At 62.5% G+C, this 23932-nt stretch overlaps 1 protein-coding gene across 1 annotated transcript in view; it reads right to left on the minus strand.

Moving 5' to 3' along the window:
• The window catches only part of LOC102173345 (rho guanine nucleotide exchange factor 10-like protein), a gene marked incomplete at its 3' end in the record, with an annotated part of 45909 nt that overhangs the window by 20586 nt on the left and 1391 nt on the right, over nt 1-23932 (minus strand). Inside the window, 10 exon segments of the mRNA XM_018054721.1 lie at nt 4944-5044; nt 6381-6508; nt 6936-7051; nt 10377-10558; nt 12885-13030; nt 17799-17972; nt 18711-18803; nt 20027-20143; nt 20472-20651; nt 21764-21841. Of these exon segments, the coding sequence (XP_017910210.1) occupies nt 4944-5044; nt 6381-6508; nt 6936-7051; nt 10377-10558; nt 12885-13030; nt 17799-17972; nt 18711-18803; nt 20027-20143; nt 20472-20651; nt 21764-21841 (1315 nt within the window).

The following is a 23932-nucleotide window of genomic DNA, read 5'->3' on the forward strand; positions in this document are numbered from 1 at the left end:
GAAAGCCTATACGCTAATACCCAGCGGGCACCAGACACTCAAGAAGCAGAGCCCAGGGGCTTCCCCGGCGGCCCAGTGGCGAAGAGTCGACCTCGCAAAGCAGGGGACGGAGATTCAAACCTTGGTCAGAGAACTGGGATCCCACATCCCGAAGGGCAGCGAGGCCCGCCCACCGCAACCACTGACTTCCACACGCTGCAACTAGAGAGAAGCGTGCCCGCTGCAACGAAGCGGCCTGCCTCAGCCCGGACCCGACGCAGCCAAGAAATAAGTAATTCTTTAAAGCATATTCTTTAAAAAAGAAATAGAATCCACTACGATCACTGTCCTCAGGGTGAAGAGGATGCCCACTACTATGCTTGAGGTTGGACCGCCACCGTCCCCCTGGGGCCGAGCCCCCACCCTGGCCGGCCCTACCCAGCGTCTCCAGCCCCACCTGCCTCCCACTCCCGCCATGCTCGGCCCTGCACCCTCGCCCTCATGGTGGCCCCAGCAGACAGCCCAGCCTACCCGGCTCTACGCGCTAAACCCAAGGCCCCGTCACACCTGCCCACTCCACGGAGACGCTGCGGGCCGAGGCCACGGGCATCCCGGCGTGCGTCTTGTCTGGACACCTCGCCCCTGCAGAGACTGGGGTCTGGGGAGGCCGGGCAGTGGCCGCAGTCACCCGGCTGGGCTAAACCCAAGAGGGGCTCCAGGGCCAGCACGCTCGGCCCTCCTGCTTCTGCCGAGCACTTGGGCAGGTGCTGGCGCCGCCCTCTGACGGCTGAGGGTTAACACAGACCCACCGGGGACCTGTTTCTCTGACTCTGACGGCGGGATTGGCCTGGGGTCTGCCTGGCCCAGGCCCTCCAAGGGTGGGGACAGGGAAGGCCGCGTTGGGAGAGGCTCAGCACTCGGAGCCGCAGGGGCTGGGGGGACGCAGGAAGGGAGGCCAGAAGCCCCACCCTGTCCTTTCCCCACCCCCACCTCCAGGGCCTCCTGTCAACAAACCTTTTCCTGAGCCTTAACAAACAGAGGCTAACTGGCAGGGACGGGGAGGGCGTCTTGGCCCCTCGGCACCAAATGTGACCCCAGGATAGCCACTCCCCCCGGGAGATGCAGACACCCCTTTCCTGGGGGCTGCCCCTTCCGCGCACCATCTCCCCTACGCTCAGCCCAGCTGACACCCTGGGAACATCCCCATTTTCTGATGGAGAATCCCAGGCATGCAGGGGTGAAATCGTCTGTCCGAGATCACAGAGCTGGCACGCTGCAGAGCTGGGAACTGAACCCACACAGTCTGGGTCTGCTTCACATGGTACTCAGATCCCGAAATGCGTGGGAAGAGGCCCAGGGGACTCTAGGCCGGGTTAAGGGAGAGAGCCTGCCTTCCTCAGGCCGCAGGGCACAGCGGCGGCCACACTGGGGTGTCAATGGGGTCTCCAGACCCCCCAGCACCCCTGCCCTTCCAAAGGGCAGAACTGACCCCCATCCCAGTCCCCAGCAGCCCCTGCCCAGCCCTCTGCTCTCAGTCTTTGGTGGATTACAATCTCGGCACACTGGGCTCAGGGAGAGAGGAAGATACAGGGGAAAAAAGGAATAACGTCCTTTGTGAATAAATGTTTTTAACATATTCTATTTCCAACAGGCTCATATTATTTCCCACCCCCCTCCCGCACCAGGCACTGCAGATAAAAAAACAAACTGGCAAAATAAAAGAACCAAATTATTCAAGCCCCAGGGGAACCCAGGCACTCAAATAAGATTTCAAATGACTCTTTCCATTAAAACTTTTGCTACAGTGAAACCGGGTGGAGATAAGGCAGCCGAGTGTCTTCACAGGCCGAGGAGAAGGGAGCTGCTCACATTAGCGAGCTCCTCTCCCGCCAATACTGGGGCCCTCTCGGCAAAGCATCTGAGCTTCAGACAGGAGATGGGCACAGGTCCACACATGGGGCTCAGGCCCTGGACACCGCCCCCACGGGCGAGGAGAACGGAGCAAACGGCCGACGCCCAGCAGGCAAGCCACCTTAGCCAGAATCCCTACCACCCTCGGCTTAAAACCCCTCCTCCACCGTCCGCAGGCCTCCTGGTCACAGGAACAACCCGTGGAGGCCCGTGCGGGTCAGCACCAGACCCCGGAGGGCCCGATCCCGGCTCCTCCAAGCCCAGGCCTCCTCCCTGTTCCCTCCCCTACCTCCTTGCACCCCCCAAGGGCCCCTCCGCACCCCCCATACCCACTCCGTGCCCCTCCACTCCCCCACGCTCCCAACTCCCCTCCACCCCAAACCGCCCCCTCCACGCCCCTCCACCCCCCCAACGCCCTCTCCGAGACCCCCCACACCCCCTCCACCCCCCCAATGCCCCCTCCGCGACCCGCCATGCCCCTTCCATGCCCCTCCACCCCCCACGCCTCCTCTGCGCCCCCCATGCCCCCTCCGTGCCCCGCACGCCCGGTCTGCGCCCCCCACGACCCCAAGACCCTCTCTGCGCCCCCCAACTCCCCTCCATCCCCAACCGCCCCCTCCATGCCCCCTCACGCGCCCTCCGCGACCCCCCATGGCCCCTCCATGCCCCTCCACCACCCCAACGACCCCTCTGCGCCCCCACGTTCCCTCTGCGCCTCCCATGCCCCCTCCATGCCCCTCATGCCCGCTCTGCACCCCCAACACCCCCTCTGCGATCCCCAACTCCCCTCCTACACCCCCAACCGCCCCCTCCACGCCCCTCCACCCCCCCAACGCCCTCTCCGAGACCCCCCACACCCCCTCCACCCCCCCAATGCCCCCTCCGCGACCCGCCATGCCCCTTCCATGCCCCTCCACCCCCCACGCCTCCTCTGCGCCCCCCATGCCCCCTCCGTGCCCCGCACGCCCGGTCTGCGCCCCCACGACCCCAAGACCCTCTCTGCGCCCCCCAACTCCCCTCCATCCCCAACCGCCCCCTCCATGCCCCCTCACGCGCCCTCCGCGACCCCCCATGGCCCCTCCATGCCCCTCATGCCCGCTCTGCACCCCCAACACCCCCTCTGCGATCCCCAACTCCCCTCCTACACCCCCAACCGCCCCCTCCACGGCCCCTCTGCGCAGCAGCCAGATGATCCCCTTAAACGTTAATCAGGTCGCACCGCCCTCCGGCTCTCAGCATGGCAACCAAGCCCCCAGGCTTCTAGAGGAACTCCGTGAACCTCACCCTGGCTTTCCAGTAAACCCGCTGCCCACTTCTACCGGCCTTCCCTCACACCAGCCACGCACCAGCTCTGGCCACCTCAGGACCTTTGCACTTGCTGCACAGCCCGGCTCACTGGACCGAGACCTCCGCCCAGCTTCAGAGGTTACCTCCGCAGAGCCGGCCCTGACCAGTCCAGACCCCAGGCTCTGTACCGGTCACAAGGCAGCTCCAGCCACCTCGCAGCTCCACCCAGCCCCGCCCCGTCGGTTTGCTCCTTGCGTAAACCCCCGCCTGCGCTTGTGAACTGCGACTCCCTTGAGGACAGCGGCCTGTTTGCTCGCTGCTGTCCTCGCCTGGGCCTAAAATTACTGCCCTGTTGTTCCGTCACTCAGTCGGGTCCGACTCTGCGACCCCACGGACTGCAGCTCGCCAGGCCTCCCTGTCCATCACCAACTTCCGGAGCTTGCTCAAGCTCATGTCCATCGGGTGGGTGATGCCATCCATCTCATCCTCCCAAATAACTGTAGAGACTCAATACTTTTTTTAATTGATGAAAGCCTTTGAAAAAGGTCCTGACCCCTTCCCAGCAGCATTTTTAAGTCTGTTGGAGATATATATTGAATACTTATCTCAAAAAAGATCATACTAGTAACTGAGACAAAATAAAACCCCCCAAATCGCTGCTGCTGACTGGAATCAGCATACGGGAATTCTAGCATGCCACAGACAGTAATGGTTCTGATCAGCAACAAACCAGGCCTTTTGTCGATTCAAAAAAAGCACAAATAAAGTGCTTATAGCTTAATGAACGTAGTTTGGCAGACAGAAGCTCGCCACCTTGAGGAAGGAGAAGGACAGGAATTAAGAGTGGGCTCTAAGGCCGCCTGCCCAGGCTCTGAGCCCCTCCCTGCTGCGTGAGCTCGGGCAAGCCACTGTGCCTCTTGGCCTCAGACTTCCAAGCGTGCAAAGGCGTTCACAACAGACTTGCCTCGTGGTGTTACTACGAATGTGAAATGTGAAACGAAAGAGAGATGTGTAAAATGCTTAGAAAAAGGCTTGCCACCCAGGAAACACTTTATAAATAGAAATGTCCACTATTTCATAGGGGATTCATAGGAGAAAAGACCCTGGTGGCTCAGACAGTAAAGAATCCGCCTGCAGTGCGGAAGGCCTCGGTTCGATCCCTGGGTTGGGAGGATCCCCTGAAGGAGGGCATGGCAACCCACTCCAGTATCCTGGCCTGGAGAATCCCAGGGACAGAGGAGCCGGGCGGGCTACAGTCAGTGGGGCCGCAAAGAGTCGGACACGACTGGGCAACTAAGCGCCGCACAGAACAGGAGAAAAGAAGGATAAAGAGCCCTCCGGGTGAGAATCAGTTCAGTCTAACCTGCACCATTCTTTTTACAAGTTTTATTGAGATATAATTCAGCCACCATAAAAATCCACCCCTTAAATAAAGAGTACATTTCACTGGTACAGTCACACAGCTGGGCAACCATCACCACTCTCTAGCTTGAGAACATTCTCATCATTCTCACCAAAAAAAACCCTTAGTGGTGACTCTCCAGTCTCTCCTCTTCCAGACTAATTAACTTTCCATCAACTCCCACCATTCTACAGATGGGGAAACTGAGGCTCCGAGCAGGGGAGTGACATGTTCAAGGTCACTACAGCATCCCCCTTCACTCTGAAGCCTCCGTGGCCCCCGAGACCGAACGCTTCCCTCGTGCCCACACATATACACACCCCAAACCTCCCGCTGTCCACCCCGACCCTAGGGCTTTACTCACGGAGTCCGATCTTGGCCAGGTGCAACCTGTTGACCCAGGAGATCTTGCTCAGGGGGTTGGGGGTGATGAAGACCACCATGAAGCTGATGGGGCGGCCAGACCTTCAGTGAGAGAGCAGGGCATGAGTACTGGAATGGGGCCTGGCTCCCCGGGAGGCTGCCAGCCCCTCTCCCGCCCCCACCAGCCCTGGAGACGGAGCGCGGTCTGTGCGGAGCACTGAAGCATGGCCAGAGGGGCTGGTGGCCTGGCAAAGCCTCGGTCTCTTGGGGAAAGAGTTCCTCTACCCACCACAGCTGCAGGGACAGGCAGGTCCCCAGGGCGACAGGCCACAGCCTCCCAGCCTGGCCCAGGAGCCCAGCAAGGCCACAGGGGTCTGGGCCTCTGTAGGCTGCAACTCAAGCAGCCCCCCCGGGCCCAACTGGTCAGTCATCCGCAGGCCTCGCCAGCCACCTGCACACGCCTGGCCCAGAGCCTGTGACTCGGGCCTGTTCCTGGCCCCTGATGTAGGACAGCTGCTCGGTAATGTCTGCTGAACGATACATGAATGTGTGAAGGAGAGAGTGAGCGGAGGTGTGTGCAGGCTTTGGGGACAGAGGTCCCTGCTGTCCTCGTCACCTCACCTCGGAGCGGTAGGGTGCCTTCACTGTTTCTGAGCTTGTCTCACCCCTGTGGTCCGCCCCAGCCTGGAGAGGCGGGTGGGCCCGGGGTCCCGAGCCGTCCGTGGGGCGTGGGGAGGAGGAGGCACGGGGTAGGGGGGACAGGGCGGCTCAGCAGGGCGCCAGGAGCCAGTGGGAGGGCCACGCGCAGGTTCAGGCCCCCACCCAGGGCTCCAGTCCCCCATGCCCTGCAGCTACGGAGCCTGTAAGCCTCTCCCCGCCTGCCCCCGCCACACACACATGCGTGCACTCAGTCGTGTCTGACTCTGTGCAACAGACCCAGCGAGTCACAGACTGGGCTCTGACCGCTCACCACCCAGCGTAGGCCTGGGAGTGAGGACCGAGAACCAGCCCCGCCTCCCACGTCTGAGCCCCGCCTCCCATGTCTGAGCCCCGCCTCCCACGTCTGAGCCCCGCCTCCCCACCTGCAGAGTGGGGACCGCACTGCTCCCTTTCCATCTCTGCGTCAAGCCCACTAGCGCCTGTGGAACGGGTGTGGGTCTACGGAGCATCAGCTCCTGGGCAGGCATCTAGGGGAGGCTGGCTGCACCTGGCCCCAGGGGATGGCAGGGTCGACCGACCGCTGGGAGCGTCCAAGCAGCACAACAGAGGGCGGGCTCACCCGGGTACGAACGGGTCCTTCGTTCGTTCATCCATGCGGCCCTGAGCGTCTGCTCTGTACCCGAATGCTGTGCCGGGCACAACCCACGCCCACCCCCGCCCAGCCCCGCCCAGCCCCAAGCAGGACGACCCGACGCCCCTCCTCGGGCCCTCCTCTCACTTGTCGGGCTTCCCAGGAAGCAGGAGCCGCAGGCGGCACTTGTTGGCCGAGTGGATCTCCTCCTCCTTCACCCGCAGGAGCCGCTGCAGGGCCAGGCACCAATCCTGAGCCACTGCCATGTTGAGGTTCTAGGGCACAGGGAGCCAAGGATGTCAGCACACAGCCCCCTGTCCCCGAGAGCCACCCTCCACGACTCCAGGGCAGCTGGGGCCCGCCAGGGGGAGAGGAGCAGGGGTCCGTGCACTCAGCCACTCCCCGGGCACCAGGCCTGGGTTCTGACACCCCCAGCACCCCTCCTTTGAAAGGGGCACACCCTCCCAGCTTGGGGTGAGGCTTGGGAAGACGCCGCGGGACAAACCAGGCTCTGTACAGGGAACAACAAAGAGGTGACCACAGCCGGGCCCTGCTCAACCGGAACCAAAGCTTCTGCCCAGACCACAGACCACACACTACTCCCAGCAGCCACAGGGGTGTCACCAGGCACCGCTGGGGGGCCCCGAGGCCAGGGCACGCTGGGCACCGAGAGGGGAGCTGGCCCAGGCCGGCGCTGGGTACCTGGTAGGTGCCATGCAGTGTGCTGACGAGGAGGGTGATCTGCTCCACCACGGCCAGGTCCTTCTGCAGGTCCTGAAGCTCCTGGAAGAGGCGCGGGGGCCCGAGGTACACCTTATCTGGGCAGAGAGAGAGACCCTGTGGGTGGGGAAGGCACCAACAGGAACCCCAGCAGGCGCTCACTACAGCAGCGAAGGGCTGCTGCGCCTCCCTGGGGGTTCAGCGGCTGTGAGTCCGCCGGCCAGGGCCGGAGACCCGGGGATCCTCGGGCCGGGGGGGATCCCACAAGCCGCGGGACAACTTTGCCCGCGCGCCTCCGCTCCAGAGCCCGCGCGCCTCCGCTCCAGAGCCCGCGCTCCGCAAGAAAAACCGCTGCAGTGAGCCCGCACACCACAGCCAGAGAGGGGCCCAGCACAGGCGAGGAGAGAAGGCCCACGGGCGGCAGCAGAGCCGTGAATGAAATGAACACATCTTCAAAAAGAAAAGAAGAGCTTTTGCCCTGGGGATATGGCACTTGCGATAAGGAAGGAAACGCTACCAGGCTCTACCAGCAGGGACACTCCAGTCGGGGGAGCCTAGCGCCTGAGGTCTGGGCCACACTCGGTCTATGCAGAGGGTCACAGAAGATCAGAAGACAGAGCCAGCTGTGCCAGGAGTGGCGAGGAGCCCTCGTGGGCCCAGGAGGAAGGTGAGCGCCGCCGTGAAGGGAGACAGCCATGCCAAGGGAGCCCGTGAACGGCCAGCAGCTCACAGCTGCTCTAAGAGCCTGCTCTGCGGCAGGTTCGACTGTGCGTGTTGGAGAGAGAGCGGCGCGAGACAGGCAAGGCCCCTGTCCTCGTGGAGCTGACGACCTGGTTGGGGTCGCATGCGTGCTGGGTCGCTTTGGTCCCATCCAACTCTGTGCCGCCCTGTGGACGGTAGCCCGCCAGGCTCCTCTGTCCCTGGGATTCTCCAGGCAAGAATGCTGGAGTGAGCTGCCATGCCCTCCTCCAGGGGAGCTTCCTGCCCAGGGACGGAACCTGTGCTCCCCCACCTGCTGCACTGGCAGGCGGGTTCTTCACCACTGGCACCGCCTGGGAAGCTCAGTAGGGTGGCGGAGGCGTCAGCTAAGGAGATGGTGGGAGGTGCTAGGGAGGAAGGTGTCAGGGCAATGGGACAGAGGCGGGATGGGGGTGACGGCACCCAGATCTCTCAGGATGATACAACTGCAGTGTCGAGGCCCTGAGGGGAGGACCGAGAAACAGAGCCGGGGGCCCCGCAGGACTGGACGGGCGGGGGGGGGGGGGGGTGTCTCTAAATGCGAGGCTAGGGGAACCGGGCTGCGTTCTCCACGCCGCGTCGGCCATGCTGCGGTCTCATGGAGCCCCAGGGGAGGGTGGCGGCAGGTAATCTGGACTCTCATCTGGATGACCATCTAACAGGCTCATCCCCGGTCACCTGGACACAAGGGCTGCAAAGCCACACCCTGGGCTTCCCTGGCGCCCAGGGGCTAAGAATCTGCCCCCACGGCAGGGGGCGTGGCTTCTATCCCTCGTCAGGGAACTAAGACCCCACGAACCTCATGGTGTGTTCAGAAAAGAAGGAAGAAACCCACGCCCTGCTGCCCGGGGAGAGGGCTTCCTGACTTTGGAGCCACGTGGACTTTGGCACCGCGTGCTGGCCACCAGGCAATGAACATGGGGCAAGGTGGGCGTGGGCGTAAGAGACAGGCTCCCACCGAATGAAGGGCAGAGGAGGGCTCCGCAGAGACCCCAGCGGGACGAGCTGGAGGGGAACGGGGACCACCACGAGGCCCCTTAGGGTACAGGCGCTGAGAGCTCAAGAGAACTCGGCCCGTAAGAGAGCGACTTCATTCCAGCAAAACCACCTCATCCATCACGTCCCATTAATGCTGCTAATTTGAATTTTATTGTTTTGTACTTTCATTTCTATTCTGCTTGTGATTCTGTTTAGATGTTATGGTTGTTCAAGGGATGTGAGCATAGGAAGCTTATTAATATTATACCTAGTCTTAGATCTGCACGTATTTGAATAACAATATATAAAAATTCATCCAAGGCCAACTGGGGCTCAACAAGGATTTCTTCTCTCCTCTTTGAAGGGGATCTGGCACCCTAGCCCTCTACTTTGAGAAATGCGGTCACAGATAAAACAGTGGCTGGAGGAGGGGTCCCAGAGCAGAAGTCCAAGTGGTCCCAGGAAAGTGGAGCAGAACCTGGGCTGGAGGTGCCTCTGAAGGGGGCAGGCGAGCCAGGAGCCCCTCCCGGGGGGCTTCTGTGAACAGCCAGCCAGGAACGCAGAACAGCCCCCACTGCCTGCCTCCCAGGCCTGGGGAGGCAGACCCAGCGGGTAAAGCGGGTACGGCCCCCTGAGGCCAAGAGTGTGTGGTGACCCCTGCCTCAGAGGCACCCCCAGGGTTAGGGTGAGACAGGGCTGGTGGGGAGGGCCAAGAGTCAGGCCCTCCTGCTGCCCCGCAGTTGCCTCCTCCGTTCACTCGGCAAATATGTGTAAACATCCACGACACACCTGGGCAGAGGGCCACAGTCACGCCAAGGGGCGAGATGAGACGGCAACCAGAGCATCGCCGTAGAGGTGAGAACACAACCGGGCCTTGAGAGCACAGGGCCCCTGGCCAGCCCAAAGGAACCAGGAAGGCTTCTTGGAGGAAGTGTCACCTGAGCCAAGATGAGTCAGGGCAGCCAGACAAAATCCAGAGAGCAGCAGAACACGCGGAAAAGGGCAGAGGCCGGGAGAAGGCTCTGGGGCAGGAGGGCACTCAGCCCCCAGGAACGAGGCCAGGCAGGCGGGGGTGGGCGGGGGTGGGAGGGGGCGGGAGGGGCGTGCGGGCCTCAGTGAGGACACCAGGCCTCACCCCAGGGCAGCGGGAAGCCACCAGCACACTTTGGGTGCAGGGGGACGCACAGCTCTGGCGTGCACTTGGAAGAGTCGGCCCGGGGAGGGAGGCGCGCAGGACAGGGAGGGCAGCCAGGAGGTCTGCAGCAGCAGGAGACGGAGGAAGCGGGCGGATGGGGAGCCAGTCACGCCCAGTTCTCACTGTCCCCGTCACTGGACAGAGTCTGAGGGGACGGTCAGGCCAGGGAAGGAGGATCCAGGAGAGCCAGGCCACCCTGAGCCTGAGCTCTGCAGGTTTTGGGAACAGGCCACCCGGGCCCCTCACAGAACAGACAGGCAAACTGCGGTCCCACAGGGAGGCAGGCAATGGCCAGGCAGGCCCTAGAGGTCGTACTTTCGGATCCAAGGTCACTGCGTGTCACGCCCGTGTGTGCATGTGTGTGTATGCGTGTGAGGGTGTACAAGGCTGGGGGGGTGAGTGCAGGGGGGCTGCATTTGCACTCTCCAGCAGGGACATGGGTGCGTGCTTGTGCACAGCTACAAACAGCAGGAAAAGTCTCCGGGCCGGGCGGGGCGGGGTCGGGCACTCACTCTGGGCCTGGCCTGCGGCCGAGGCCTTCTTGGCACCAGCGTGCTGGATGAGCGCGTTGTCCTTGTCGTGGGAGCCGCCCTCCTGGCCCACCTCCACCACCTGCACCTGCGGCAGCGCTGTGTTCCACTTCACCACGTACTTGGGCCCCAGGGGCGCCAGGCTGCTGATCTCCAGCTGGCCCCTGCCAGGGACAGAGGACACGGCCCTGGAGAGCCCGCTGCACCCGCCCCAGGGTCAGCCCGGAGCCGCTCCTCCGCACGTCAGCTCAGCCAGGCACCTCGCAGCCCAGCACAGCCCTCGGCCAAGCCGAGCAGGTGGAGCGGGCAGCGGGGGAGGCGCAAGCATTGGGGTACCCAGGCCAGCCCCAGAGGCGCACGCCCACCCCGAGCCTCAGAACCCCTACCTGTGGTTGGCAGGCCTGAGGAAAAAGACAAGAAGGGTCATTATTGTTACTGAGCAATTTCTTCAGGTGCTGAGCCCCCCGGCGGCTGCCGGGCTGGGCCACGTGAGGGCGGAGGGGTACCACATGGAGAGCTTTCTCCCTAGGCCGGACGCTAGCCTTCCATCGCCCCCTATTCCCACCACGGCCCTGCTAGGAAGCCTGCCTTATTTCAGAAAAGGATACTGATACTCAGACAGGTCACATGACTCACCCCAAGTTACCCAAAATGACCCCCAAATGTGGGCCACCAACACCCTCATCGCTTCCCTGGTGGCTCAGAGGGTAAAGAATCCACCTGCAATGCAGGAGATCCCGGTTGGATCCCTGGGTCTAGAAGAGCCCATGGAGGAGGGCATGGCTCCCCACTCCAGTACTCTTGCCTGGAGAATCCCATGGACAGGGCGGCCTGGCGGGCTACAGTCCACGGGGTCACAAACAGTCGGACACGACTGAGAGACTAACGCTGTCACTTTTAAACACCCCCATCACACGTACACACCCTGGAGGCTCCAAGCAACAGGAGGGCGGAGAGGGTGTCGGTCAGACCCCTGGCACCTGCATGGAGCCCAGGATGCAAACAGGACTTCAGTAAAGAGCTCGGGGACCCCCTGGCAGTCCAGTGGTTAAGACTCCATGCTGAGCCCTCCACGCAAGGGGCTCCGGTTCAATCCCCGGTCAGGGAGGTAAGATTCCTCATGGCACACGGTGCAGTCAGAAAAATGAAAAATAAAAAAACTACAGTGTGAGCATGAGAGAGTGGCTGAGTGAGTGCATGGAGAGTCAGTCGTCGGCAGAGCCGCACTGACCTGGGCCAGAGGCTCCCTGGCCTGAGGCCCCTGCCAGGGCCGGTCCGCCCAGACCTGTGGACAGGCGCCAAGTGAGGGCTCAGTGAGCGCCGGAAGGACAGTCAGACGGACAGACGAGGGGGCGGAGGCTGAGCGAGCGGGAGAGCCCGGCAGGGTCAACACCTGAGTGTGGGTGACTCTTTCCTCATGGGTCTGGGGTGTTGTTGCCAGCTGTTGCTTCCAGGGTTTCTGAAAGCGCTGCCAAATAGCAAGGAATGAGGTTCTCCTCCACTGGCAGGGCTAAGAGTCTGGCTGGAAAGGTCCCACTGGCCTTCACGGGGTCAAGGGTCACGATCCCTGACGCCCAAAGGACTGACCAGCAGATGGGAGGGACCCAGATCAGCGGGGAGGCCCAGTGAAGGGCTCACACAGCCCATACGCAGGCCCATGTGGTCCCGGGCAGTGTGGGCCCAGAACATGGGATATTCCATTTTCAAGAGAAGTTGGATGTCTCAATCTTTCTGTGAATTCCCCAGAGAAGCCAGACATAAGATTTCCGGAAGGCTACTGCAAGCCTCGGGCTACAAGTCTGCAGACTCAGGCCTCAGGCATGGCCCTCGCCCCACTACAGGGCTCTAACTCCAGTCCCAACTCCAGCCAGGCCCAGCAGCCTGGCCCCAATCATTTCTGCAACCTCTGACCCAGAACCAGGAAACCAGGCGCCGGCAGGGGAGGGGCAGGGGGGTTGGTGGGAAAGGCAAAGCCTCGTGCTAAAAACACTGCGATCTAGCCAGAGGAAAACCTACTTGACTTAAAGCGCAGGGACTTGGGGGTCTTCCCTAGCGGTCCAGTAGTTAAGACCACCGGCTCCCAACGCAGGGAGCACAGGTTCAATCCCTGGTCTGGGAACTAAGACCCCACATGCTGCACGGCACGGCCAAAAATAAAAATAATAATGCTACAGCAGGGATTTGGGACCTGGGCTGGACACAGGGAAGACCCTCTTGGATTTCAAAGTGCTCAAAACTCAGCAGGCTGTTCCATCCTAAGGACAGAATTCCAGGAGAGCCCACCCTGGGCAGGGGCCAGCTGTTGGCCCCCCGTGACCTCTGCAGGTGCTTCCTAGCTCTGGGGACCAGGGATATAGAGGTGAAGAGAGATGAAGAGGAAGTCGGATAGTCGGAGACCTCAGCCAGGCTCACGTGGGACCCCGGCTGGGACAGACTGCGGTGCGACGGGAGGGACCCCCGGGGTGGGGGGCGATGGCCAGGCCCGCTTACTTGAAGTTGATGTTGGCACAGACCAGCATGTCGTTGAGCAGGAAGACCCTGCGCTCCTTGGACTTGACCAGCTGCCCGCGGTCACCATACACGGTCTCCGTCAGTGTCTCACACAGGAGCAGCTGCCGCTGACCCGAGGTCAGAAGCTGGGGGAGCAGACAGAGCAAGATCAACGCCAGCATTGCTCACGGGCTGCTCCACAGACATCACTGCGCCAAATACCCAGGGCGGTCCCTCCACGCCCAAAGGGGACCGTGGCCGGAGGGGCGAGGGTGAGGCAGGACCACGCCCTCCACCCCTGGGGACCAGAGGCACTGACCGCCAGCCCCCCAGCAGCCAGCACCCTGCTCGGGTGAGCCGGCCCATGCCAGCCCGCTCCGTCCCTGTCGGCAGCACGGCTCCAGGGCATAGAACCACGCGCCGACCCTGGCTCCGAGGCACGCCGTGGAGCCCCCTGGCAGGTGCTGGGCTGCCTGCCCACACCTTGGCCCCCTCGGCTGTCAAGTGGGTGACGGCACCAAAGCTCACATCGCCAAGGAAACGGTGACTCTGGCTATGTGACCTGCAGAGCCCGGGACGGGGCTCACTCAGAATTATTAAGAACTTCAAGACATTGACAGCAGAGCATTAACCCAAATGCGGGGCCCCTCTAAGTGCCTGCCCTGCGTGACGTCCAGCGAGCTGGCCCCACGGTGGGACACCCCACAGATGGCCCCTGTCCCCATGGCTCTCGCAGCCTCAAGCAGGCAGACTCCTGGCCTGAAGGCAGGTCCCGCTCCTCGCCCTGACCTGTTGACCCATGTCGGCCACGGGCCTCAGGGAAGGCCTTGTGCGGGGCTGGGAGGGCTCTGCTGGCCAGCGAGGCAGCCCTCGGACCACGCTGACCAGGCTGAAGACCTTCACGCCTCCAGGCAGGCGTGCGCCCATCCTGGGCTGGACACCAGCCAGCACAGGCCCTCCAACAAAGCCAGGGACCCACGGAAAACATGTCTTTGCTAAGGGGTTTTGCGGGGGAAGAAGAAGGGTATTCAGACAAGTTCATTCTCGTAACAGCCAACCCCCTCCTCCCCATCCTCACAAGGAAAAGGGCGGTCACTCCTCTCCCGGAGAGAACACTCTGCCATCCTCTGAAGAACCATGGCTTTCGGGGCAGCAGGGAACCCTGAGCTACTCCACACGCCACGAGAGAGCCCACCTCTCCTCGCACCAGCTCCAGTGCCCCAAGGCCCCCCATTCTCAGATGAAGGGGCAGACACACCCGAGGTAAAGCGGCCTGCCAAGACCCGGTGCTGGCTGAGCAGCAGGGGAGGCCGGAGCCGGGCCACACGCACGGTCCGCAGCACGAGGCAGCTGGCCACACACCCTCCAGCTCCAGGCTAGGGGTGAGGGGAGTCAGGGAAAGGCCCATGGCTCCCAACGCACGCAAATCTCGGGGGCCCCAGGAGCCCCCATGACTGCAAAGGCTGGGCTCCCCCACCTCACAACGTCCACCACCCAGCTGACCACCGGCTTGTGAAAACACAGCTGGGACCCTGAAGACAGAAGGCCCCAGAAAGACAGCCACGTGTGCCGTGACCCAGAACGCGGGACAGGAAAGTCCCCTGCTTTCTGGCAACCACCCTCCTGCCAGTTAAGCAGATAAAACAAAAGACCAAAGAAAGCTCGGATATTGCACAAGCAGCCCCCTACAGCCAGGTCCTGAGCAGGCACATTTTGAAACAGCCGACACGGTTCCGCTCTGGGCACACCCAGTTTCGTTTCCACTTCTCTCTGGGGGACAGCGGCGAGGGGGAAACCTCAGCGCTGGGCTCAGAGCGGCCAAGACCACGCCGGGGACCAGCTCCCCTGGCCGGGGAGGGCGCGCTGCGCGGCCACCACCACCACCGCGCACGCGCCCAGCACGGCCCCCTGACGGCGGGAGACTCGGGCTCGGGGCTCTCGGCCCCCCTCCCAGCTCCAGGCAGGTCTCCCTGACCTCCTGCGTCCTGGGCGTCCCCCCGGCGGGCAGAGGGGAGCACAGCGCCTTCCCGAGCAGGTCTAAGAAGGGCTTCCTCTCCCAGGCGACCTCACAGGCGCGTGAGCCAAAGCGAGAGGAGCGCTCACGATGCGGAAGAGGGGCGGCGGCAGGGGACGGGAGGAGCTGCTTCTCGAGCGTGAAGGCCCTCAGGCGGCAGCGCGCGGCCGAGACGGGGCCAAAGTCGCTCTCCTGAGAGGCATTCCGAATTAGAGGGCCGGGGGCGCCCCGCCTGGGGTGGCGAGGAGGGACGCCCCCAGCCCTCAGGCCCACCCTGGGCAATCCTGGACGAGGCACCCTGGGGCGGGGGCTCCTCTCCTGCCCTATCTTTCTCCCCAGCGCTATCCTCCTGGAACAGGTGGAGCAAACCCAACTGCGAGCAGGTAACCTCGGGGGAAAGACCCGGATGGGGACTGAGGGGGCATGGGCAGCTGCTACTCAGCTGACCGGCCCCACGTGGGAAGGTGGGCCAGGATGCCAGCTCTTCCAACCCTTGGAGAAGATAAACGAGTCTAAATTTTGTGGGACGCTTCTCCATTTCTAAATGCTGGCAACCAATTTCATCTCCTTAAAAGTCCTGTGTGGGCCTGAGCACACGTGTGCAGACTGAATTTGGCCTGAGGTGGGACCGTCGTATGATGCGGGACCCCGAAACTTAGAACATCTTGTCCGGGCCCTGCTCCGCGGGCCTGTGGTACAGATCACAGATCACAGTGAAGGTCAGAGAGCATCACAGGCTGTAAAGCGCGGGCCACGTGGGGAGGCACTCGTGGTGACGCTCGACAAACACTAGGAAGTCCTCCCCTGTGGCTGAAATCCCACTGACCTCAGTCACCGGCCCTAGTTCTGCTTTTGGGGGCACAGAGCCAGGAGGCTCCCAGTTTCTCCCCCGGATGATCTGAACACCTTCCTGTGACCCTACCCGATGTCCCTTCCCCAGAGAACAACTCTGTTCTTGCCAAGTGTCCTGGGGCGTAGTCGCCTCCCCGCACACCATCAGGGCCAAGTCCCACCCTCTACTGAGTGAAAGGGGGTGGAGCCCGGGGTTGGGGACCTCCCGGATGCGGGTGCAGCTGCAAGCCGTGCGTGCCACAAGTCGCCAAGGAGACACAGGACTGAAGATCACTGACAGGTGACTCTGGGAGGTGACCGAGTCTCTTGTACCAACTTTGTGTTTTAAACACAGGGTTCTCCAGGGACCGCCCTAGTGGCACAGTGGATAAGAATCCAGCTACCAGTGCAGTGGACACGGGTTCGATCCCTGATCCAGGAAGACTTCACGTGCCTCGGAGCACCTACGCTTACACACCACAACTGCTGAGCGCCGCATTCTAGAGCCATGAGCCGCAACCGCTGAGCCCTGGAACCACAGGTCCTGAGGCCTCGTGTCCCAGGGCCACGAGCCGCAACCGCTGAGCCCTGGAACCACAGGTCCTGAGGCCTCGTATCCCAGGGTCCATGAGCCGCAACTGCTGAGCCTGTGAGCTGCTGCTACTGAAGCCCAAGCGCCCAGAGCCTGTGCCCCACAAGAGAAGCCCCCACAATGAGACCCCATGCACCACAATGAAGAGCAGCCCCTGCTCACTGCAAATTTAAAAAAAAAAAAAACCACAAAAAAGCAAAGAATACCCATCAAAGCCAAAAATAAAATTAATCAATAAGTTTAAAAAACAGGGTTCTCTAATAGACTCATCTGAAAGTTAAGTTTTTTTGCTAGAATGTTTCTAAGTTGCAATCTCAAAATACGGCATGGTTTGTTTGTTTGGCTTTTTTTTTTTTGGTCTTTCTTTTTAAAAAATAACACTAATAATGACAAGGGCCACCTTGCATTAAGGACTCTGGGTACGCCACTTTGCCAGTGTTCTCCTTGGCCTTGCAGAAGCCCTAAGGGTCAGGTGCTGTCAAACTCATTTCAGAGAAGGGTTTCAGAGGAAGCGACTGAGGTTCAGAGAGTTGGGTGATTCCCCACAGTAAACATCAGTGGCAAAATCCGGATTCAAAGGCAGACTCTGACTCCACGGCCCAGTTGTTTAAACATACTACTAGGCTATCATTTCAGGCGTCTTTACTGGCAATTCTACTGCTAAATAAAATCAGCTTTTATCCTAAAAATGTCTGAGTGGTAACTAATGTCGGGGTGGACGGCAGGGGTTTCTAGTTAAGACTGCTCCTCGGGACTTCCCCGGACGTCCAGGCGCTAAGAAGCTGCCTGCCGATGCACGGGACACAGGTTCAACCCCCGGTCTGGGAAGATCCCACAGGCCGCAGGGCAACTGAGCCCTCGAGAGCCCGTGCTCCGAAACAAGAGATGCCTCCACGCTGCAACCAGAGAAAGCCCACATGGCCACAGAGCCCAGCACCATCGGAATAAATAAATAAATATTAGGGGGAAAAGAGAGGCTTATGGTCAAGGTAAGGCCCACACGGCAACAAAGCCCAGCACCATCAGAATAAATAAATAAATATTAGGGGGAAAAGACAGACTATGGTCAAAGTAAGGTCCACAGGGCAACAAAGCCCAGCACCATCGGAATAAATAAATAAATATTAGGGGGGAAAAGAGAGGTTTATGGTCAAGGTTAGCGTGGCTCAGAGGTTAAAGCGTCTGCCTGCAATTTGGGAGATCGGGGTTCAATCCCTGGGTCGGGAAGATCCCCAGAGAAGGAAATGGCAACCCACTCCAGCATTGTTGTCTGGAGAATCCCATGGACAGAGGAGCCTGGTAAGCTACAGTCCACAGGGTCGCAAAGAGTCGGACACGACTGAGCGACTTCACTTTCACTTTCACACGTTTAAGGAAAGGTCTTTGGACCCCAGAGGAGCAAGGAGCCACCCCTCTCAGCTACCTGGAGGCATCGGGAGGCGGGTGACAGGGGCGTCGGGCGGGGGCCGGCACCCACCTTGTTGAGGCTGCTGCGGTCACTGACGCTCTTGGTCAGCTGCTGGATCTCCGCCACCTGGTCAGCCAGCCGCTTCTGCTCATTGAGCTTCTCGGCCAGCGTCTCCAGCTCCGTGAGGGCCAGCTGCAGCGACAGCCTGTCCGGGTGGCCCCTGGGCGTGTTCTTCAGCATGTCCTGTGGGGGCCCAGGGGGAGCCAGGACTGAGACCCCCCCATCCCAGCAGACCCTCTGCTGGCTGGGGCCACAGCCTCAGCCTCCACCGTCCCCACAAAGACCCAGCCTGACAAGGACCCAGCCAGGAGGAGCCCGAGGAGCTGGGGCCTGACAGGGAGCAAGGCCTCAAGAAACAGCCACCGCGTGAGAACGTGAAGTCACGTGACTGGTAGACCCAGCCCCGACTCACTGATGGAGAGTGTGCGGAGGCGAAACCCCCTCCTGCAGCCGTCCACTCTGAGGACAGAGGAAAGACGCTGCTGGGGCCCTTGGGGGCTCACCTCCTGACCGAGGACCCCCGGCAATCAGGGGGGCTGTCCCAAGCCCTTGGGGCCCAGAGTGGGGGCTGACACTCTCTCAGGAAGCCTGGAGCACCAAGACCAAAGCCCTCACAGGGCCTCTCCGCCCTGCCAGGGGCCCTGAGGGCACTGGATTCCATGTGCCCCCCACTGTCATGGGTGACTGTCTGCACCCGTCACCAGGTTCCCACCAGGGGAGGGAAAGGACGCGGTCCCACTGAATGGGCTCCACCCCGGGGGCGAGGAAAGCGCGGCCAGGGTCCGAGCCCCCGCCCACCCTGCACAGCCCAGGTGAGGGCTTTGGGTGCTGGGGCAGAGCCAGGCCTCCCACCCGACCCCACCAGGCATGCACCAGCCCCAGCTGCACCCTGCGGGGCGGCGGCAGAGCCGGCTGTGGTACCTGCAGCAGGAGGATGAACTGCGGGAACCTCTGGATGGGCTTCACCATCAGCCCGTAGAGCGTGACGCGGTCGGGGCTGCACACCTGGCGCCGCTGTTGGGGGAGGCGGCGTCATTCACTGAGCGTTCTCGGCGAGAGCCTGGCACCCGGGGCACGGCTGTGCCGACCCGGGCTCCTCTCCCCAGGACCCTGGTCAGCTTCGGGCCGGAGGGAAGGGCCAGGGAGGCCCCTGGGTCCGCAGCCAGGGGTCCCTGCCAGCATGAGGTCCACACCCTCGGGGGCCTGGAGCAGCGCGTTAAGGTCTCTGGACCAAAAGCGTAATAACTAGGACCTTCACCCGTTTATTCCAGAGGCCAGGCCTCTGGAAGGAGCTGAGACCACCTTTCTCTCCACGTAAGGTGAACGGGCCCGGTCCCGGGGTGGGGTGGGCATGGGGCTTCTCACTGCCCTGGGTATCGCTTCTGTCTCCACCACACCACCCACACACCTGCCACCTTGACACCTCGGCCCCTGCAACCCAGGGACGTCCCCACCGGCCTCCGCTTCCACCCAAAGCTTCAGCGGCACCCCACTGCATGCACTATGACATCCCAGGCCCTGGGCTTGAGGCCCGGATCTACCCAAACTGAACTCAGTGGCTCTGCGCCTCTCTCCCGGGCACCCCGTGCCCAGGATCCAGCTGGACTTGCCTCTGACCTTTGCCTACCGCCCTGGTACCTGGAAGACACTCTCCCGTCTCCCTGTTTCATCCCCCCAGGACCCGCGACAGGTGGCACCCCATTGAGAAAGCCCCCCATCCCTCTGGGATCTGGACTGTGGGTGTGTCTTCTGAGGCTGGGGGTCCTGGCCCACCTGTGTCCTCTGCTGGGCAGGGTCTCCGTCTGAATCATGACTGTGCAACAAGGAGGGGGTGGGGACGTGGCCCCATGGCTACCCCAGGCCTTTAGTCCTTTACAGCCTGTTCTCCACAGGACCCCGCAGCACTGAGTCCCACCTGAACACCCACCCAAGCCCAGCCCCCACCAGCAAGATGTCATGGCCCCCTTCTTCCTGTCAAAGCTTCAGATCCCACGCGGCTTACAGACCCTCTAATTCTCGACCACCCCCTTAGGGGGCGGGGAGCAGGGGCTCATCTCCCGTGGGACTGGGGATGCCCCAGAGGAAAGACAAGAGGCGCCTGGACCAGAGAAAGGGTGGACAGCGCCCCCCTCCCGAGAGGCCTCCCCGCCCCCCACTGCCCTCCCCACCCCTCCACCCCGCTCCCCCGCCAGGGCCGGGCTCTGTTGCGAGGAGTCCCAGGCCGCCCTCAGGCCCACCTTGAGGAACTCGAGGAAAGCGGGCTTGGTGAGACAGGCCTTCTTGATGATGGCCATGGCGTTGGTGAAGTTGTTCACGTAGTCGCTATACACGTCCAGCACCACGGACTTGGAGAACTGAAACAGGCGCGGGCCCCGCCGGGAGGGTCACGCCCGGGCGAGGGGCTGGGCGGGGGCACCTCCGCCCTCCCCGCAGCCACAGCCCTCCGCTCCGGGGGTCTCGGCCACCCCGGAGGTCAGGAAACCCGCCACCCAGGGAGGGCAGCGGACAGGGCGCGAGCGGCGCAGACGCCAGGCCACAGGTCACGGGGGGAGGCGGTGGCGCCGGGGAGGGGCGCTGCTACCCTCGGACCCCGCGGGCGTGGACACGGCGAGCAGGCAGACGCCCGTCAGGGCGGCGGCGTGCGCCTCGGCGGGGCCGGGGAGGGCGCCTGGGGACGCCTACCGAGGCCACGAAGAGGTCGCCGATCTTCTCGGTGGCGTCCCACTCGGCCACGCGGGAGGACAGGGCGATCTGGAACACGGAGTGGCAGTGCAGGATCTCCTTGACGCGGAAGAACACCGCGCGGCACTTGCGCGCGCTCAGCGCCTTGGGCTCCATCTCCATCAGGGGGTTGCGGTAATCCTGCGGCGGCGGCGGCGGCGGCGGGTGAGCGCCCCAGGGCCCCGGGCGCGGCCGGGCGGAGCACTCAGCCCGCGCTCCCCGCCCCGCCTGGACGGGTCTCCGTGAACGCAGCACGCCCGAGCCTTTCGGCCGCCCACAGCCCACCCGTGACTTCGGCGGAAGCTGGGTTTGGGGGAGACGCCAGCCTGCAGGGGGCGCCACGGAGGCAGGCCCCAGGGGCTGGCGCGGATCGGCTCCGCCCAGAGCTGAGCCAGTCTGCCAGCAGTGGCAGCGACGTCACAGCGAGACCGAGAGCCGCGGTCTCCAGCCGGCTTTGACAGAAACACGGGGCAGCCTGTCTCCACCTGCCCGGGGTCTGGGCCCCTCCACTGGGGATCCACACTCGGCAGGGGAAGGGAGTGTTCGGAGCATTCTCCCACCCCAACAATGCCCTCCCCGGGGTCCTTACAAACAGCCCACAACATCCCGGAGTCACTGTTTCAGGAACGTAAACTAAATAGACCAGGCCGGCACACCTTGGCCATGCAAGGGTCTACTCAGCAGTTCCTGGGCATTCTGATGGCAAGGGAGGGGGTGAGGCCGACACCCCACCCCAGGAGCCCCCAGACGGTGGGGAGCTGTGGCCCCTCCCCTGGATCCCAGAGGGACGAGGAAGCAGGATCTCTCCCAGGCACCAGAGGGCCCACAGTCGCAGGTCCAGGCCTGGGGGCACAGATGGTAAAGAACCTGCCTGCAGTGCAGGAGACCAGAGTCAGATCTCTGGAGCAGGATAATCCCCTGGAGGAGGGCATGGCCACCCATGCCAGTATCCTTGCCTGGAGAATCCCATGGACAGAGGAGCCTGGCAGGCTGCAATCCGCAGGGCCACAGAGTCAGACGCAACTGAGCGCCACGGGACAGACCTCATCTCACTGAACCCCAACGTCGTTTCAGAAAACCCAGTCATCCCGTGAGCACCAAGGCACCTGAAATTCTGTGTCCCCCATTCGGAGGTCCTGCTGGCCCCACAGAAACACTGGCTTTTGGCTCCTTCCCTTGAAAAATGCCCACAGCCTCCAAACACTCCTTGTAACACGCCCCTCGTGGGGATCCTGAAGCCCCTGGAGTCGTACCTGGAGGACCCGCTTCAGAGAGTCCACGTAGCTGCCCTCGCTCTGCACAATGGAGCCGAGGATGTGCCTCCGGACCACCTGGTCAGGCAGAGAGCATGGTCAGTCAGCACCCGTGCCAATGGTGCCAAGGGCGCCCAGGCGAGCACCGGCTGTGGGCAGGGCACCAGGAGATGGGGAGAGGATCACGAGAGCCAGCGGAGCAGCAGGAAGCTGTCTCTCCCAGAGCCCCTCCTGGCCCACTGGAGCCTGGCAGGCTGGCCTACTGGAGCCTGGCAGCTGGCACACGAGCCTGGCAGGCTGGCATCACCTCCCAGAGCCCCTCCTGGCCCACTGGAGCCTGGCAGGCTGGCCCACTGGAGCCTGGCAGCTGGCCCCACCTCCCAGAGCCACTCCTGGCCCACTGGAGCCTGGCAGGCTGGCCCCACCTCCCAGAGCCACTCCTGGCCCACTGGAGCCTGGCAGCTGGCATCACCTCCCAGAGCCCCTGCCCACCCACCCCAGACAGGTGCCCGTGCTCCTCAGATGGCAGCATGTGGTCCGGGGGCGCGGGGACTCCCGGGTCCTGCCTGGCCTCTGCACGCCCATCCAGGGATGGGGAACCACCATGCTCCCCCCACAGGACCGGAGGCCTCCTCCGTCTCTGGACCACCCTTGTACAGAGCTCTTTCTTAGATGGAAATGAAATCTCAGCTCCCACCACTTACAGATCTGATCCTTAACCAATCCCTCTCCCAGAAGACAGTTCTGAGCGTGTCCCCCCACCCGCTCAAGTGGACTCTGCTTCAGGCTAAGCATCCCAGCCCTTCCCTTCCCCTCTCTGCCCATCTCAGCCCAAATCAGCGCCTCCCCGGGGGCAGCCCAACCAGCACCCACTCAGGAAGCCCTCATGCGGACACGGCAGGACACGGCAGCACACGGCAGTGGGGGCGGGGGCGGGGCCTTTGCTGCACACGGGGGTCCTGTGGCTTCCACCCTGGACACTGACTGAATTGCTCTGCGGTGCCACCTGGCTAGCGGGGCTTTTTAAAGCCTCCCTGGTGACCCCATTGTACAGCAAAGCTGGGACAGGGCCTATGAAAGGTGTCATAGGCGAGCGGTGTCTGAGGGGGGAGCCTGCCCACCTTGGCCCAGGGCCGGGAGGGGAAACCCAGCGCACCCCCGAGCCATCCTGAGTGTGGCGGTGCAGGTGCCCCCACCACCAAGATATCCGCGTGGCGCTGACTTCAGAGAAAACCCTCTCAGTGCACATGCTTGCATCTCAGGGGAAATCCTTGGTCTGTTCCTGGGTGAGCTGAGCATCCCTGGGGTGGGCCGGGGAGAGCGTCATTCCACGCTGGGCCGACCCTTCATCTGTCCATCTTCAGCGGATCATGGGCTGAGGGCCGGTGGCCTCTGAGGACTTTCTCCTCCCACACTGGGGTGGTGGGCATCTCTGGAGAGGGAGGGTCATCGGGAGATCTCAGTAGAGGTGACAGAGTGCCTTGGAGTGGGTGAGCAGGTCTGTGAGACCGCCAGACAGCTCTCTGTAAGTTACGGTGTCTGAAGAGTCCTCAGAGACAGTCTTGTTGGTGGGGCTCTCACATTCTCCAGATGGGGAGACTGAGGCCTTGAGAAGGGGAGAGACATTCTCAAGGTCCATAGTGAGCTGCTAGCAAGAAGCAAGGCCAGGACACTTTCCACCACGTCATGCTGCCTTCTTGGCTGGGCTGTCTGGATGCTGCCTCTTCCCGGGAAGCCTCCCCTGGTTTCTTGGCTGGGCTGTCTGGATGCTGCCTCTTCCAGGAAGCCTCCTTGGTTTCTTGCTGGGCTGTCTGGATGCTGCCTTCTCCGGGAAGCCTCTGGATTTCCTGTGCAGAATTGGTTGCTCCATCTTAACGGTTCTCAAGGTCTCTCGTACATGCGTGACCCGTTGGGCTGGACTTTGTGTGGTGGCCTGCTGATTAACCTTATGGTCTCGCCGGCCAGTGGGGGTTTTCTTGAGGGCAGGGTGTGTGTCTGATCTATTTTTTCTTCCGCAGCCCTGAGCACGGGGCCTTGCGTGGAGTCGGTGCCGGACTCGGCGTGTGGTGGGGTGAAAGCAGAGAGCAGGGGGAGGAGGAGAGAGGAGTGGGAAGCACCGCAGATGGGAGCAGGGGCTGGGGGGCAGGGCTTGGGGGCCTGGGAGGAGCT

The sequence above is a fragment of the Capra hircus genome, chromosome 2 (assembly GCF_001704415.2).
Source record: "Capra hircus breed San Clemente chromosome 2, ASM170441v1, whole genome shotgun sequence".
NCBI lineage: Eukaryota > Metazoa > Chordata > Mammalia > Artiodactyla > Bovidae > Capra > Capra hircus.